This window comes from Aedes aegypti, chromosome 2, assembly GCF_002204515.2.
Source record: "Aedes aegypti strain LVP_AGWG chromosome 2, AaegL5.0 Primary Assembly, whole genome shotgun sequence".
Lineage (NCBI taxonomy): Eukaryota > Metazoa > Arthropoda > Insecta > Diptera > Culicidae > Aedes > Aedes aegypti.
Genome location: NC_035108.1, coordinates 177,985,978 through 178,005,292, shown reverse-complemented (window position 1 = coordinate 178,005,292; position 19,315 = coordinate 177,985,978). Strand labels below are relative to the sequence as shown.

Below are 19,315 nucleotides of genomic sequence, written 5' to 3'. Positions count from 1 at the left end.
ACTTATGACGACAAAACTGAACGTTTGTTCAAAGTCGTCTTGAAAGGTCTCTCAAGTCTCTTACTTGGATTACCTCCAGTCCAAGTAATCATTATGAAAAAGAAAACCCAATCTGGCATTATTCGGAAAGGGCTTTCTCAAGAATATTATTTAGTTCACTTTAACAAAAAAGATCTAAATAATAAGCTAGACTTATGTTCGATGTCCGTGTGACATGGGAACATTTCCAGAAACCTGGAGGAAATTACCAGAAACCCACTCAGTGCCGTCGGTGCCAAAAGTTGGGTCATGGTACAAAAAATTGTCGCATAGATGCTAAATGCATGATTTACGGAGGTTCTTCTCACGCTAAGGACGTCTGCCCAGTGAAGGAAGATACCACCAAGTTTATATGTTCGAATTGCGTGGATAATCAAAAGTCAAATTTTTGGGCTAGCCCTTCGCGAAGGAGGTCGTTTCCGAAATTTGCCTGTAGAGTGTCGAACAATGCTCATTTTTCAGTAAACGATCGCTTGATCAAGAATCATACCCATCAGAAAGATCTTAATCATGCTCATTCACAAACTAATTTTAATCCGTTGGGTAGCCGTTCGAATCTTTCAATTTCCAATGTATCAACCCACGGAAAATCCTTTGCCGATATCGTAGCAGATAATTTGAACTCCTCCCCTATTCGTACTATGAGTACCCATCCTACTTGTTTCAAACCAAATGGAAAAAACCCTGCCGCCACAGGAAACTTCTACTCCGCCTCTTCGTCTACCGAAAATTCTAACGGAAAATCATCATATGTACCCCCTTCAAGTGATATGTCTGCCTCTGATTTTAATTTTCTAACTGAATAATTGAATCTAATGATTGATGCAATGTTCAAAGCCACCAATATGGGATCATCCAAAAATGACGCCCATCATTAGGGGCAGGGGGGGGGTATGAATGTGTGACAGTGAATGTATTGGGTATTGGAAAAAGCGTGACAGAGGGGGGAGGGGGTCTAGAAATCCAGAAAAACGATGGACGTTACATTTGAATCGTCCCTATGACTGAAGTAGTCCAAGTTGGTGTAAAAGTTACTAATCAAATTGTTATTGGATAACGTTTTTTTAATGGATCCAATAAATAATAATTTAAATATTTTAAATTGGAATGCTCGTTCCTTGGATGATAAAGAGGACGAGCTGTTTAATTTTCTTACAGCTAAAAATTTGCATATAGCAGTTATTACTGAAACATATTTGAAACCTGGATCCAAACTTAAAAAAGATCCTAATCCTTTTTTGTTCATCATAATGATCATAATGCATGTAGGGGAGATGCAATCATCATTCATAGGCGTATAAAACATCAACTGTTTTCGTCATTTAAAAGTAAAGTTTTTGAAACTTTAGGTGTTTCTGTTGAAACACAGTTTGGTAACAGTAGCTTACGGAACAAGTTGCAGAATGATGATTTTTACAGCACGAGTCGTAAGTTTATCCTACGAGGCATGCCGAGTGGGATAATTACGACGAGTGCTGTAAAAATCGAGTGCTGCAACGAGTTACGTACAACATTTTTTGCAATTTCGTTGAAGGCCACTTGATGGTATCAGAAATTATATCGGAATGCATTCACCATTATTTTACAATTTCTGAAAAATTGTTGTGTAATGATTCATTACACAACTCAAAACAGTTGCGTAATGAGAAAGCGTTGCGTAATGAATCATTACAGCACTGGATTCAGTTGCGTAATGACTATTCCCGCACTGAATACTTCCATGCAGGAAAGTAGGCCGTTTTATGACAGATTGGCGTGATGGAAAACAGCCTATTACGATGAGAAATTGCAAAAATATACTTTCATAGCTGCCTATTTGCCTTTTCAATGCTCTGTACAGCAAGTTAATTTGCTCCGAACTGACTTGCGAAAATTGACTCGCAATAATTCAAAATTTGATGTCATTGGTGACTTTAATGCCAAACATTGGTCATGGAATAATTCTCAAAGTAATTCCAACGGCAGAATATTATTTGATGAGTGCTACGATAACCCTACGATTGATTTGGTCCTAACCGACTCTAGTCATCGTTGTAGCCAATTAGTTACTCATGCTGACTTTGAGTCTGATGATGTCCCTGTCACGTTTCAAATATCCCATGAAGCGATTCTCAATCCTATCAGCTCCACTTTCAATTATTTTCGAGCTGACTGGAATATATATGAAACGTATATTGACTCTAATCTTGATGTTAACATTTCTTTATAAACAAAACTTGGTATTGACAATGCTCTTGAAACTTTAACAAATTCCATTGTTGAAGCCAGGAGCATTGCAATTTCAAAATGTGAAGAAAAATTTGAATCCGTGATTATAGACGATGATCTTAAACTCTTGATCCGTCTTAAAAACGTGAGGAGAAGGCAATTTCAACGCACTCGCGATCCTGTTATGAAAATTATATGGCAGGATTTGCAGAAAGAAATCAAGAAACAAAAATTTTGAAAATAAAATTTCTCAATTAGACCCTGGCTCTAAGCCCTTTTGGAAATCATCTAAAATTTTGAAAATACCTCCACAGACAAACAGACGTCACACTCTCATCGCTGTCCATCGATCAACTTTTTAACGATCGATTCGAATATCTGGTTAGTGGTCAATCGACCACCCGCAGCGCTCGCATCGTTTTTGTTCGTGTTTGACGTTTACACACTACCGCCACCTGTTGGTCCATCGGCCAACTACAGTGTTTTTAGCATTGGGCGTACATGTTTTCGCGACTATGATTTTGATCGCAATTTGTTCTAAGTGTTACGTCTGTTTCTCTGTGATACCTCAGAAGCCAATACCGGCATTGGAAGAGGAAAACAAATTAATACTTACCTAGGATACTCGACTGGAAGGATTTTAGCTGTGATTTTACGGCTTTCTCAGTCTAGGGAAATCAAAACGAAAAGTTTTGTTTTGCCCAACGTTTCGGCACTCTGTATTTGGCCCGTTTTTCGTTTTGGTAGACAGTTTTATCCTTGATAAAGGCCAAATACAGCGTGCCGAAACGTTGGGCAAAACATAACTTTCCGTTTTGATTTCCCTAGACTGAGAAAGCCATAAAATCACAGTTAAAATCCTTTCAGTCGAGTATCCTAGATCAACACAGAGATGGCTGACTTACATGGTAGCTTCATTAATACTTACTTAGGACTTACTTTAGGACTATTTACTTACTAAATACTTTAGAACTTACTAGTCCAATTGAAAATAAAGTTACTCAGGACTTCGAAAATATTCTCAATCAAGAGAACAGCAGAAGCTTCTAGCTATCGTCCAATCAGTTTGCTTTCCTCCATCAGTAAACTTTTTGAAGAGATCATTTTAAACAGAATGATGGGCCACATCAACAAAAATTCAATTTTTGCCAATGAACAATTTGGATTCCACCACGGACATTCGATTGTTCATCAACTTTTACGTGTAACAAATTTGATCCGTTCCAACAAATCTGAAGACTATTCTACTGGTCTTGCTCTTCTTGACATAGAAAAAGCATTCGACAGTGTTTGGCATGAAGGTTTGATCGTAAAATTGAAAAACTTTAATTTTCCAACATACATTGTTAGAATAATTCAAAGTTATCTGTCAAATCGTACACTTCAGGTTAATTATCAGAACTCCAAATCTGAAAGACTTCCTGTGAGAGCTGGTGTTCCCCAAGGCCAATATTATACAATATTTTCACATCTGACTTACCTGAGTTACCTCAGGGATGTCAAAAATCATTATTGGCGGATGACACATGCCTCTCCGCCAAAGGACGAAGTCTGCGTGTCATCTGTACTGCCCATGATGGCATAACTGTCCCATATTGATTTTCGAACCAACACCTTTTTTCATCGCAACATTCATGTTTGAATATGCACTTTACTAGGCATATGAAAATGTATACACTTTGTTTGAAAATGTTGTGGAAAAATATGAAGTATATTATTAATATCAAGGCATAACAGTCTCTATATGAACTTTGAACCCCAATTACAATTGTAAAACTGGAATTATCTTCAACTTTATATTTTTTACTGATCAATATCAGCAAATTGAGTATTCGGTGGGGTGGAGCTAAATGAATATTGCATTCAAAAATTTACTACAAAATTATAAACATTTGTATGAAAATGCAAACTTCAAACTTTGAGCGCTGTTTTCTCAATGCCTACTAACTCCATGTGGGACAGTTATGCCTTTATGTGCAGTATAGTCGATTGCAAAAATAGTTTGGATATTTTTTCTTCATACTCGCAAAAATGGAAGATTTCTCCTAATGCTTCCAAAACTTAAAACTATTAATATTCCCACATAAACCTAAAGCTCTTTATTTGAAACCTTCAAGTAGAAATGTTGTCACGATGAGAGGGGTTCCAATAAATTGGTCAGATGAAGTTAAGTCTAGGGCTCATGTTAGATAAGAATTTAACTTTCAAAAATAACAGTGAGGGCATTCAAGCCAAATGTAACAAGTATGTAAAATGTCTGTATCCCCTTATTAATAAAAATCCGAACTTTGTCTTAAGAACAAGCTTTCGACATTCAAACAAACTTTCAGGCCAGCCATGTTGTATGCTGTACCAATATGGACTAGCTGTTGTAATACCAGGAAGAAAGCTCTGCAGAATATTCAACATAAAATTTTGAAAATGATTCTGAAGCTTCCTCCATGGTAACTATTTACATAGAATATCCAATATTGGAACATTGGACCAAATGTCGAATAAAATAATCATTTAAGACAAAAATCGTTGCAATCTTCTGTTGCCACGATAAATGCGTTAAGAAAATTGAAACCGTTTTTTATGAGCAGGTGAAATCAACTCGCCTGTAAAAAATCTGAACTGCTACGGCAAATGAAATGTAATATGTTGTTAACAAAATGTTGATAAAAGCTTAAATTTGTTTTAACAAATTAGGATGATAGTGTTGTGAATACCTAGATATAAGTAATGAATGTAATATTTGGAATGATACCAATAAAGAAAAAAAAAACAACAATTAGAATTCAAATTGTTACTTGGGTACCTAAGTAAATTTTACACAACAAGGAATATAATGAACAACCCTATCGCCACGTTCATCGTCTACCATACATGCGACAATCCAAGAAAGGAAACAATAGATAATATTTTCAATTCACCTGAGCGATCAATTACCTTCCTATCGACAGGCTATGTGCAGTTCCGCTATCGACCACTGACTGCTTTCATTAGGCAGCTCAGTTTCAAATTTGTTGCATTCTCGCATAACTCCACTTTTCCATACTGAAAAATACCACCGCCGCCACTTCAGCGACCGGCCGGCTCCGGTAAGAAAACGACGACGCGAAAGGGAAAGTAAGTACTTGGCAAGCAGCATCGATGATATAATGGCCTATCCGTTCCATCCAGCAGCACATGGGCTCGACGCATATTTTGCATAACAAGGGATAGATCGACCCATGGGTCGTGCAACAACTGTCTTTTCTTCCTATTGCTGCTGATTATGGGTGTGGAAAACTAGCGGGGCAGAGGTTGCCAATGCAGATTTGACCGAAACCAACGAGAAGGAAGCTGGCAGGTAGGGTGGCGGCAAATTTGATCTGCATTACTCTATCCTGAAATGTTATGTTGTACAAATTGAAAGCATAATTTGTCGAGGCTTATAGTTTTTAGGACATCCCATGGCAAATTGAATCAAATGCGCCGGAAATAAGTTAACTCTCCCTACTAATTTTCAAGAACTCTTACGAGATGCAAACCTTACACTAACACCTCCATTTACTTAAATTTTATTTACGTTAAATCCATTTACGTTACATATATTACGTAAACGATTTTTTATGCATTTTAGGTAACGGCTAATGAACACCGCTTCTGCTTCATAAGCAGAAGATCATGGGTTTAATCCGGAGCCCGTCCCTTTCCTCGTACTTTCACTGTAGTTATGTCTTTCACTTGCTTCTTAATCAGATCTTAATCACAGATGATCTTTTCCTTCACAGCATTTGCTAGAACCAGATGCGGACAAAAAAACCGTTTCCATTCTTCCATAATTAAAGCACGTCTTTCCTTACGCCTGATACATAGGCCGTCTGCTATCCAAACAGCAAGTCTCTCTGTCATAAAATTATCACCCCTAAAGCTTTCCGCATGAACTGGCGTAGATGCAGGGGTATATCCAGTCTATTGTGGATCTGTTTTAAATGCATCATCAAATCCTGCCCCTTCCCCACATTGGTCAGCATACTGACGTGACAAGCGCCATTGTTGCCTAAAAATATAATATCACTAGCACTTATACACCGAGGGTGTCTGTCAGTCCCAAGCAGCGATCTGGTTGGTTCCTTGTGTAAGTGCAGCAGATCTGGCGATACTGGAGTAGCAACCACGGACGGCCAATCAAGCTCAAGGTTTTAGGCAATGCTGATTTGGTTTGGCACATAATTATGAAGGTTGTGTTCGGAAAATTATTGCTTGTGCCAATAGGGCGGTTCAAAATTTAAAAATGTTTGAGAATCCAATCTCCCATATGTTCCTTATCATCCTTACCATAAAAATAGTGTTCTGTGAAATTTTCAGCTTTCTAGGTGGTGATTTGAAGGTGACCCAAAAACAATGTAGGTTTATATGGAAATCACTATGGAGAAATTTTAAAATATGTTCCAAACACGATGGTACTGTAATATAAGTACAAACTTATTATTCCATAATAAAAATTCATTCTTCAAACTATAATAAAGAAATTTGCTCAAAAGAGAAATTCAATCCGATGGATAGCTGAAGAGATATTCATGAGTTTGTTTGCTATTATTTAGCTAAATGTGGGATTATAACCCTGCAAACATGTACAAAAATCCCAAATAAAATAAGCTCAAAATGGATTTGTTTCTTCAGCAACATCCTTCATTAAGGTTTGAAGAATGAGTTTTCAATATGGGATGATAAGTTTCTACTTACATTACAGTGCTAGCGTGTTTGGAACATTTCTAAAACATTTCCCTTTAGTAATTTCCATATAAACCTACATTGTCTTTGGGCCACCTTCAAATCACCACCTAGAAAGTTGAAAATTTCACAGAACACTATTTTTATGGTGAGAATGGTAAGGAGCATATGGGAGATAGAATTCTCAAACATTTTTAAAATTTGAATCGCCCTATTGTGCCAAGACAAGGGAACATCTTACAGGTAGATCTATCCTCCGTGATGATTTAGGTTATCTTTTCTTATATTCACGAACTCCATGAAGTATAGGTTATCAGATTTATAATAAAAACCAGTGCTCACCGCTATGATCTATTAATTTTTTAGCTCAACACCTATCTGAGGTTTTCCAAGTACTTTTTTGAATTTAGGACTCCAAGTCAACACGTCTAACCAGTGATCTTTCTTACGTTAATGCATAGGATTTATTTTCAAACAGGCTCAACAAATTAAGTTCTTTGAAGTTTCGAAATCAACGATTGTTTCAGATTATCCCAAAAAATATTTAAGTGAAGGCCTGCGTATCTCCAGGCGTAACCAGAGATATTCCGAAGGTTGTGCGAAATTTACAGACAAAATTCTTATTGGTTTTCATTTGTTTGGAATATATATTAAAGTACTTGTGATATTTGTGATTTTTATATATTAAAATATTTGTGATATTTCTTATGAGACGACATTATTAACTCCTGGGAGTAGAAGTGCCCTCTGGGCTATTGCAACGTCCCCCTCAAAAAGGAACGACAAAGAAGCTCAAATTTTACAACGATTCCGTTAAAGTAAAATTCTAATTACGTACCCCCGACCATTAACGTAAATAGAGGTTTAGGTGTAATCATGGTTTTCCCCACCGAGACTTGAACGGTGCAATCAGCGACGAACCTGGTAATCAGCATCCCGAATTTGCATATTGAATATGCTCCGAACCTGCTTCGTTAGGTCACTACTATCGTTACAGAAATAGTCACTTACCATGTAATACGGCACGTATTTCACCTTCTCGAAGGCTTTGTACTTCTTGAGCTTGGCGTTGTACCTTCCGTTTGGTTTGTCATATCGTTCGTGCTGCTTGCCCAGCAGAGCGTCATTCGTTTTCAGATAAGCACTCTTGCTTGGGTTCTCGCTGTTCACTGGAATGACGGCGTAGTACTTGAAGCCCTGGTTGGGCACATACTGAACGGCAAGACTGGGCACTACATGTTGTGGCCTCTGATGGAACTGCGGCTGTTGTTGTTGTGGGGCTACCGTCGTGAGCTGCTGATTTGGTAGCTGATTCTGCCCAGCGGGACTTGGTTTGTTTTGCTCTGGTTTTTCGATTACTTTTCCGGTTGGGGAAAGTGTTGTCGAGGCAGCAGGTGCAGCTGTGGTTGGCTGAGCAGTGTTTGATTCGTGACTATGCTGACGCTGTGACACTGGGATGTCGTTGTATTTGGGTCGTGATGGAGGTGGGAGGATGTATCTGGAATTGGAAGATGGTTTATGTTTCTTTAGAAGACTGAGCTTTGAAATAATACTATTTAAAATATCCATTACGAAATTATCTTGGACCGTCAAGCCAGACACCTTCAGTATGGTTTTGTTTTATCGCCGCGGACGTCACCACTAGGCTAGGGAACACCCAAAAATGTTGTCCATGCTATATGTACAGTATTGGATAAATATTTTCAACTTTTTCGATTTTCTATATAAAATAAACAACTTTGACAGACTAGATCTAAGTTAACCATTGACCGAAATGTATGGAATTTTCACAGCATGTCAGAAGTAAGTCATCTAAAAATAAGAATAAGGATTTCATCGGAGTAATATTTCACAAATTCATTCACTGATTCCTCTGAAGACGCTTCCAAGACTTCCTCCAGCAATAATTCTTCGCTAGCTATAAATTAATTCATGAAATTATCCGTAAAATCTTCTCAAGAATTCCTCTGAAAATTTCTCTCATGGGAGAATTTCTCCAGTAATTCCCCCAGGGAAATTTCTACAGCATTTCCTCTAGTGATTGAAGTTCCTTGAAGAATTCGTTCAAAAAATCCATCTGAAAATCGTTCAGGAAATGTGTCCTGGAATAACTCGAATGATTCCTTTAAAAAATCATCCGAAAAATTTTCAGGGAATAATTGCGGGAATTCTTTTGATTCTCCAAAATTGTCACTACATATTTCTTAGACAATTAACCCGGAACTCTTCTGGAAATTTCTCCAGGAGCCACTCCATGGATTTTTCCAGGAATTCATCTGGAAATTTCTTCAGGGACTATTCCAGGCTTTCTAAAAAGAATCATCTGTAAATTCCTACGTGAATTAATCGTCGATTCCCTCAGTTAACAAGTTTTTTATAGAATTACTCCACGAATTCCTCCTATAAGAAAACACTTCAAAAATTCTTTCAGGGATTACCTTAGTAATGCATCAAGGAACTATTCCGATAATTTCATTGGGAACTTCTACCAAAACTCCTCCAGGGATTCTTTGGAATGATGCTCCCAGAATTCTTCCTCATGAACTAATTTAGAAATTCTTGATGATAATAAATCTTCGAGCTGTTCAGTGGAATACCTATAAATAAATGAAAAACCAACTTTAGTACTGTACCATTTTATTCCACGAGAATTTGTATCTTTTGACAGATACGCATATTTCGACCTTAACTGTACACGACACTAAAGACGGCCTAACAGTTGAGGTCGAAATATGCGTATCTGTCAAAGGATACAAATTCTAATGGAATAAAATCTGGACAAACATTTCAAAAGGGTACATCGACATTAGTAAATATTGGCTTTGCAAGCCGCTGTTGAGGCCAATTCAACTCGATCACGCTCACTAATACCACTATCAGGAAGAGCTAACATCAATATTTCTCTGATAGTGGTGTTAGTTTGCATAGGCGGGCTAAAAAGGCTCTACAGCAACGTTTCGGAAAAAATGGCTCAAGACCTCTTGGGCCCTCTTTAAATATTTGTCCAGAAATTGTACAGTACTAAATTCGTTATTTCATTTAATAGAAATTCTTGCAAAAATTCCCCTGGGAATTGTATATGGAGTTCTTTTAGTAATATCTGTAGTGAATCTGCTGAGAATGTTAAAAAAATCCGAGCAACAATTTTAAATATCTATAAAAACTTTCCTGGGAATCCCTTCAGCCTTATTTTAGTCATTTTAGGGCATTTTTTGAAGTACCGTTAGAAGTTCCTCAGTAAATACTTCATAAGATTTTCAAGGAATTATTGCCGAAATTCATCTAAAAATATTTAGGGTTTTTTATTTTTAAAACGAGTAGGGGACATCCTGCAGAATATTATTAAGAAATTTCCATGTGAATTCATACCAGAATTCCCTGGAATTTTGTACAACGATTCGCCTGAAAACTTATTTAGGTGGAAATTCAAAATTCATTCAGCAGTTCTGAAGGTTTTTTGTAGGAATGAATAAAAGACATCGTGCAAGAAATTCTTCAGGGAACTTCTCAGTGAATTTCCGAATTCATTCCAGGAATTCGTTTAAAGTTTTTCTGGATTTTTTTTCTGGATTCCCCTGAGTATTTCTGCAGATGCATCCCCGGGGTAAATCACAAGAAATTTCGGAGGAACTCCTTAAGCAATTTTCAAACGAATTCCTAGATCAACTTCCGTAGGACCTACTAGATATACTTCCGGTGGAACACCAAAAGGAACTTCAACAGGAATTTCCGGAGGAATTCGTAGCGAAACTGTCGAAGAAACTCATAGATCAAATTCCGGAGAAATTTCTGACAAATCTTGCAGAGAAACGCCTAGTGAGACATAAAAACGCGACGCGAGACGGATCGTGGATCGTAGTGGAAGTTCTTACGTTAGCACACCCAAAAAATGGAATGCCTAGTGAGACTTCCGGTGAAAATTCTTGCAGAACATCTGGAGGAACTCTCAACAAAGGAACTTCTATACAAACTCTTAAGATAAGTTGCAGAGGAACCCTTAAGGGAGCTTCCGAAGGAAATCATAGAGAACCTCCAAATGAAATTTTAACGGAACACCAGAATTAGTGAAACTTTTGGAAAAACTCCTTGGCAAACGGAATGCCTAGCAAAACTTGAACAAAAACTTTAAAGGCAAATTCTGGAAGTACTCCTAGATGAACTTCTGGAGTAAATCCTAAGGAAACTAGCGGCGGAACTCTGAAGAAAAAATTGCGGAGGAACTTTCAGAAGAAATCCTAAACAAACTTCCGGATGAACTTCAATAGATAACTTTCAGAAGAAATTCTAAAGAAATTAACTGAGAAACACCAGAATTGCGATTACAAAGGTTTCACTTTGGAAAAGCTCCTTGGAAAACTTCGGAATTCCTAGCAAAACTTGAGGAAGAACTTTTAGAGTAACTTCTGGAGGAACTCCTAGAGGAATTTTTGGAGTAAATCCTAGGGAAACTTGCGGCGGAACTCTGAAGGGATCTTTTGGAGGAACTTTCAGAAGAAAATCTAGACAAACTTTCCCAGGAACTCCAGTACTAGAGATACTTCTGGAGGAAATCCTTGGCGAACTTCCAGAGCAACTCCTAGGGGAACATCCAGAGGAATTCGTTGCGGAACTCCGGAGAAGCTTCTGCAAGAATTTTTGGAGGGTTTCCTAGCGGAACTTCCATAAAAATCATAAGGAAACTTCTGGAAAAATACTTAAAGGAGCATCCGAATAAACTTTTAAATGAGTTTCCGGAGAAACAATCGGCGGAATTCATAGAGAAACTTTAAAAGGAACTTCCGGAAGAACTTCTAGAAAACTTTCCAGAAGAGCTTCAAAATGAACTTCCGGAGATAAACTTTCGGGATAAACTCTACCGCAAGTTCCAGAACAATTCTGCGGAGAAATTCCAAGGGAAACTGTCGGCAAAATCATACAAAGCTCAGCCAGTACGTCGTTGGCGAGTAGTGTATGGCATTTCAATACCTAATAATCAATACGCTCTCGAGCTAGGCATTGCATATACAATAGAAAGCGTTGTGTTTGGATGAGCATCTAATTCTTCCGAAATATGTGCGCTTTGCGAAAGAGGACCACGTGATTATTGAGCTGAAAACTAATTCAGGTTAACTTCTATGTCCATGAGTCCTCTTGTGGTGTAGAGGTAACGCGCCCTGTCTAATGAACAGGGAGTCGTGAGTTTGATTCTCACCGAGAAGACGTGTAACTTTTTCGCAAATTTCACATCAATTTGTCCATTTAATCCAATTGCAAAGTACCTATGTGTATTGTTTAGTTTTTCGGTGTTGTTAAACTTCCACTCGGCTGGTTAGCCGTAAACCACGAATCATGAATAAACAAGAAATCATAAAAGTTTTTCGGAAAAACTCCCAGAGGAAGTTTAGATGAATTGTTACAGGAACTACCGGTAGTATTTCTGCAGTTACTTCCGGAGGAACTCTAACAGGAACTTACGGAGAAACTCCTACAAGAACATCTGGAGGATATCCTACAGGAACTTACGGTGGAACTTCTACAGTAAGCTGGAAGGAACTCCTACAGCAACTTCCGGATGAACTCCAACAGGAACTTTCGAAGGAATTCCAACAGGAACTTTCGAAGGAAATCCAACAGGAACCTTCGGAGGAACATCCGAAGTAACTACTACAGGAAATTTCTAAGTAACTCCTACAGAAGCTTCCAAACGAAATTCTATAGGAACTTCCAGTGAAACTATCTCAGGTTCTTCCGGAGAAGCTCATATGGGAACTTCCAAAGTAATAAGAACTTCCGAACGAAATCTGTCACGTACTTTCGGAGGAAGTCATACTACAGCTTCCAGAGGAACTCCCACACGAACTTCCGGAGCTACTTTTGCAAGAACTTCCGGAGGAACTAATGCTGTAAATTCCGGAAGGATTTCAACAGTAATTTCCTAAGGAACTCCTACAGGAAATTTTAGAGGAACTGCTACAGGAACTTGAGTAACTCCTACGGAAACTTTTGAAGTAACTCCAGCGGAAATTTTCAGTGGAACTCCTACGGGAACTTTCAGAGGAACTACCGAACGACTTCATACAAGCACTTCCAGCAGAAATTCGAAAGGAATTTCGGGAGAAACCCCTACAAGAACTTCTAGATGAACTCCTTAGGCAACTTTTGGAGGAAATTTTAGAGGATCTTCCAAAAGACATTCTAAAGGAAGCTACGGCAGAACTCCCAGAGGAAATCCTAGTACAACGTGCGAATAAACTTCAGAGTAGCTCCAAGTGGAACTGCTAGGAGCTCCTAGGATAAGTTTCGGAAAAAAAAAATTTAGAGTAGTTTTCGGAAAACAATCTTAGAGCACCTTCCGAAGAAATTACCGAAGTAGCTATCGGAGGATATCCAGGAGAAACTTCCACAGACGATTTTTTAGGAATTGATGAGCAATTTGCGGAGGAGTTTCTGTAGATTAAATGATTACCATTAAATGGGGCCGGCAGTAGCAATAGGATTTTGGCAGAAAGAGAAGTAAACCCATTTTATCAGTAGATGAAAAAATCAAATTTAGTACTACACCATTTAATTCCACTAGAGTTTGTATGCTTTGACAGATACGCGTATTTCGACCTCAACTGTAAGGCCGTCTTCAGTGTCGTGTACTAGACTCGACACTAGTACACGACACTAAAGACGGCCTTACAGTTGAGGTCGAAATACGCGTATCTGTCAAAGCATACAAACTCTAGTGGAATTAAATCGTGTAGTACTAAATTCGGTTTGTTCATCTACTTATAGGTATTCTACTGAACAGCTCGAAGATTTATTACCATTATATCAGCTGTCAAACACTACGTCAACGCGGTTGTTTTGTTTTTATTTATTTTTTCGGTTCGAATGAGCAGTGAAACAAGTGGAATCGAACAATATCGTAGTTAAATTATATGAAGGCTCGAATAAATCATTTAGTAGCTAATGAAACTTCGTTTGGTAACTCCATCTACATGAGAATAGCCGATTCTTTCGTTTCGAAGAATATATTTTAAAATAAATAATTCATCTTAATCATTCCCGTTTGTGCTCGTCTAAAGAATAGGCAATTTCTTGAACTCCTGAACAAGCCACAGCCAGCTCTCTTATTAAACACGGTGTCACATAATGCCCCATTTTATATGCGATATCAATCAGCATTAATTCGTTCACAAAATTTATGAATCTTTAATACATTGAATATTTGAGCATTGATAATGGTGGTACCGCGGCAGCAGTAAGAGATTTTCTCACTTTGACTGTCTTGAAGTAGCAGTTCAAAAAGTATCGGGAGTAAATAGCTTCATCTCCATTTTGCTTCAACTCCCCATTATGCTACTTTGAACTGTGAGGCCACCGCAATATATGTGAAGAATCTAGAATAAAAAGAGATTTGATCATGTAGATACTTTTACGAAAAAAAATTGACACTTTGAGTACCATCACAAAGTTCCGCATACTAGATGTTGGTCACAAGATTTGCAGCGTTATTAGCGGTCTTATTCATGTATGTCTATTATCACAATACAACTCCGTAGGCTAAACAAGGCATAAATCTACAACTTTGCGGAAAATAGAGGTATTGCTCCAACTTTATAGGTTACGTAAATTATTAAAATTCGTAAAAAAAATAATTTTAGTGAAACCGTTTTTGCTTTTAATCTCGTTATTAAAAAAAATCGCTCCAAAACAAGTGTTGATATTCAAATTATGTCTGACGTTCTGTGAAAATTTCATTCAAATCAGTCAAAAATTAACTAAGACTTAACATACCAAAGTTGATAATTTTGTATGAAAAATTGTTAAGTTGAAAATGTTTTGTTCAATACTGTACACGAGGGCTATTCGCCTAATGTTGAACGGCTAAAAACCTCGTCAATTGCCGAACAGTCCGTGTATTCCTTATGGCGTGTTCAACAATTATTTTGACCGTTCAACAATTGGCGAAGTTATAAATCGATGCTTGGGTCTAAGAACTATATTTTACCAGTTGTATCGACTTCTTCCATGACACATATTACAAACGAATTAAAGCTCCAGTTTGTCCAGAACAGTTTTTCAAATCACGAGTTCAAATAAAATATCGGTTTGACAAAAGTGATTTTTTTAAAGAAAAATTTTAAACGATTTATCCGAAAGAAGGAAAGCCCTACTCAAAAACTCACATTCTTCAAATCTACAAAATTTCTGAAGACACAATTCACATATCTCAACATTTTGTAGCCTATGCTAGTTAAAGTTTTGAAATTTCGGGCAGTTGTACCAAAAAGAGTATCTTTACAGAAAAATCTTTCAGATATGTTATCAAATCGTGAAAACTCTGTTAACACGAAAGTTGTTTATTTATCGAAGGTGAGCTTTCAGCAACTTCAGAGTTTTATTTTGTTAAATTGAATGATTTGAGTGAGCCGCATAACGTGTTGGAGGAAAATTGGTGCTCGTTTTTATTTAAGAATGGCTTCTCCAAAAAGTGCTATTACTTAATAAAGTTGCCTATATGTGGCACTGAATAAGGCAAGAAGTGTAGTTTGATGGTGATAATTTGTGGCAACACCTCGACTGCCATTTATTTCATTCATGTAGTTAACATCTACACAGATAACACTGAATCAACAATTTCACGCCACAATATTCGGTTCGTGGCCGCATCTCTCCATCCTCTGTTCTGCCCCACGCTCGTAAAATCGATATGCACTTGATCCGCCCACTTAGCTCGCTGCGCTCCACGCCTTCTTGTACCAACCGGATCCGAAGCGAACACCATCTTTGCAGGGTTGCTGTCCGGCATTCTTGCAACATGCCCTGCCCATCGTATCCTTCCAGCTTTGGCCACCTTTTGGGTACTGGGTTCGCCGTAGACTTGGGCACACCGTTTTCCTGCACACCGCCGAAGATCGTCCTAAGCACCCGACGTTCGAAGACTCCAAGTGCTTACAGGTCCTCCTCGAGCATCGTCCACGTTTCATGCTCGTAGAGGACTACCGGCCTTATGAGCGTTTTGTACATGGTATATTTGGTGCGGAATCTTTTTTGACCGCAGCTTCTTGTGGAGGCCATAGTAAGCCCGATTTCCACTGATTATGCGCCTCCGTATTTCACGGCTAACATTATTGTCAGCCGTCAGCAAGGATACAAGGTAGACGAGCTCGTCGACCACCTCGAAAATATCCACGCCTATCGTAACACTACTACCTAGGCGAGCCCTGTCGCGCTCGGCCCCACCAGCTAGCATGTACTTTATCTTGGTCGCATTCACCATCTGTCCAACTTTTGCTGCCTTGCATTTCAGGCGGGTGTACAGGTCTGCTACCTTGTCAAATGTTCGGCCGACGATGTCCATATCATCCGCGAAGCAAACAAATTGACTGGATCTCGTAAAAATCGTACCCTGGCTGTTGAGCCCGGCTCTCCGCATAACACCTTCTAGCGCAATATTGAACAACAGGCACGAAAGTTCATCTTCTTGTCGTAGTCCCCAGTGAGATCCAAACGACTGGAGTATTCGCCTGATACCTTCACACAATTTTGCACACCTTCCATCGTCGCTCTTATCAGTCTCGTGAGCTTCCCGGGAAAGCTGTTCTCGTCTACGATTTTCGATAGCTCTACGCGGTCGATTCTGTCGTATGCCGCCTTGAAATCGGTGAAAAGGCGATGCGTTGGGACCTGGTATTCACGACATTTTTGGAGGATTTGCCGTACAGTAAAGATCTGGTCTGTTGTCGGTCGGCCGACAACGAAGCAGGCTTGATAACTTCCCACGAACTCGTTTACTACAGACGACGGAAGATGATCTGGGATAATACTTCGTAGGCCGCATTTAGAATGGTGATCGCTGGAAAGTTCTCACAATCTAACTTGTCGCCTTTCTTGTAGATGGGGCATGATACTCTTTCCTTTCACTCCTCCGGTAGATGTTCTGTTTCCCAGATTATGCCTATCAGCCGGTGCAGACAATTGTCCAGCCTCTCCGGACCCATCTTTATGAGTTCAGCTCTTATACCATCCTTACCAGCAGCTTTATTGTTCTTGAGCTGGTGAATGGCATCCTTAACCTCCCTCAAAGTGGGGGCTGGTTGGTTTCCATCTTCCGCAGTACTGACGAAGGCATTTCCTCCGTTGTCCCGTCCTTCATTGCCTGTGCTCTCAGCGCCATTCAGGTGCTCATGGAAGTGCTGCTTCCACCTTTCGATCACCTCACGCTCGTCCGTCAGAATGCTCCCATCCTTATCCCTGCACATCTCGGCTCGCGGCACGAAGCCGTTGCGGGATGCGTTGAGCTTCTGATAGAACTTACGCGTTTCTTGAGACCGGCACAGCTGCTCCATCTCCTCGCACTCCGTCTCCTCCAGGCGGCGTTTTTTCTTCCGAAAGAGGCGGGTCTGATGTTGCCGTTTCTGTCAATAGCGTTCCACGTTCTGCCGGGTCCCTTGCTGCAGCATGACCGCCCGCGCTGCGTTCTTCTCCTCCAAAACTTTCTGACACTACTCGTCGAACCAATCGTTTCGTCGACTCCGTCCCACGTACCCGACGTTGCTCTCTGCTGCATCGTTGATGGCTGCTTTAACTGTTCTCCAGCAGTCCTCAAGAAGGGCATCATCCAGCTTACGCTCTTCCGGTAATGCAGCCTCGAGGTGCTGCGCGTATGCAGCTGCCACATCCGGTTGCTTAAGCCGCTCTTGGTCATACCGGGGCGGCCGTCGGTACCGTACGTTGTTAACGACGGAGAGTTTTGGGCGCAGTTTGACCATCACCAGATGGTGGTCAGAGTCGATGTTATATGATTGATATATTATTACATACGGAAGTAAAAAAATATGCTTGCATATTTTAATTGATTGCGAAGCAGTATGGATGTATGGTTCAGGTAGATTAACTGTTTTCTTCGTGATTGCAACTCTATTTGATGAGATATCCTCCGTTTAATCCAATTCTGATCCATATCTGTGTACCGCAAAACGGGGTATCTTTGATAGTGCGTAACCCACCACATACTAAACGAAATATCATAATTTCTGATAATCAATTGGGCAAAACGAATGTAAAACTAAAGAATATTAGTATGACACTTCATGTAAGAGCGGTTTTCACTTGAATCAAGAACATTTAAGGCTTTTTAAACGAATATCAAAAATTGACACAATTTTAGCATTTTCGAAACGCTTACAAACAATCTGTTCTACGATCACTATTTGATGTAGTTTTGAATAGTTGGCCACTTATCTTTGACTGCCTGGTTATCATAGAACATGAATACGGTATCGAATCTCTTAGCGAAAAGCATTTTCACAAACTGGGACCATTTTTGTAATCTAAGTCAAACATTTCCATATAACGTTAAACGCCTAGTGGTATGCAATACCCTACAAATGTTCGTTATTCATTCAATTTTGTTCGATTCATAGGGTTGGTACACAAATGATGTCACGCTAAATTTCAACTTTTTTGACCCCCCCCCCTTTGTCACACTTTTTGTATGAATCTTCCGAAATTTTTTAAGGCTTGTCACGCTTGGCTCGACCCCCTCCCCCCCCTTGGAGCGTGACATAATTTGTGCATGACCCCATACTCCATTATCAAAGTTACCCCAAACAGAAAAACAACTTTCGATATCCATTCAAAATAAATCTGTTGGCAATCTATCGACTGCATTCGATAGCTAGGATGCCAGTACTTGTTTTAAAAATATAAATTATAATTCTTTGAAACAGCATGCATAAATATTCAAGTTTTCTTCGAAAAAACTATCAAAGTTACCCCGTTTTACAGTACTATCTTTAAATGTGGGGCGACTGTACATTAAAATTGGAGACAATTACTATAGAATTTCAGAAAATGGATCATCGACTCAAAAAATCAATCAACGGCATCGAAGATTTGTGTGGTTTATCAAAACCGTAACACCACTGTATAAGGTTCCAAGTAAGTAGCAAGAAATTTACAATGATTGAGTTTGATCTTCAAAGTACAACCGTCCACGAGAAAATAATCTAAGCCAATTGCTTTTCTTTAACCGCAGATGCATGGAATGATTCTGAGAATGCGAAAAGCTATTACACTTTTGGCAATAAGTTGACACGAAAAGCATTGTGCTGGCTACTCGGTCGTTAACAGAATGTCACACCAAAGAATATATTATTTCGTAGATGCTAAGAATTTGTGATAGCTGAGGAAATAATCTTGATAAATTAAGTAGTAGTTTTTATAAAACAATGTTGTGCTAAGGATGAATTTTTGGTTAACGTTAGGATAGACAACGTTATTGTTTCTGACAGTGGCGCAAACATCATTGCCGCGCAATATGTGTTTTTGGAATAAAAGAAACATCTAATTATTGTCTATCTAATTGTGATCCTCACGATCACACATTGAATCA

The 19,315-nt window shown here is 39.0% G+C and overlaps 1 protein-coding gene across 1 annotated transcript in view; it reads right to left on the bottom strand.

Annotated features, from left to right (window-relative positions):
- LOC5571331 overlaps positions 1–19,315 on the bottom strand; it is a 270,749-nt gene that overhangs the window by 77,082 nt on the left and 174,352 nt on the right. Inside the window, exon 5 of the mRNA XM_021843267.1 lies at positions 7,960–8,446. Coding sequence (XP_021698959.1) covers positions 7,960–8,446 — 487 coding nt within the window. The remainder of the gene's footprint in view (positions 1–7,959; positions 8,447–19,315) is intronic.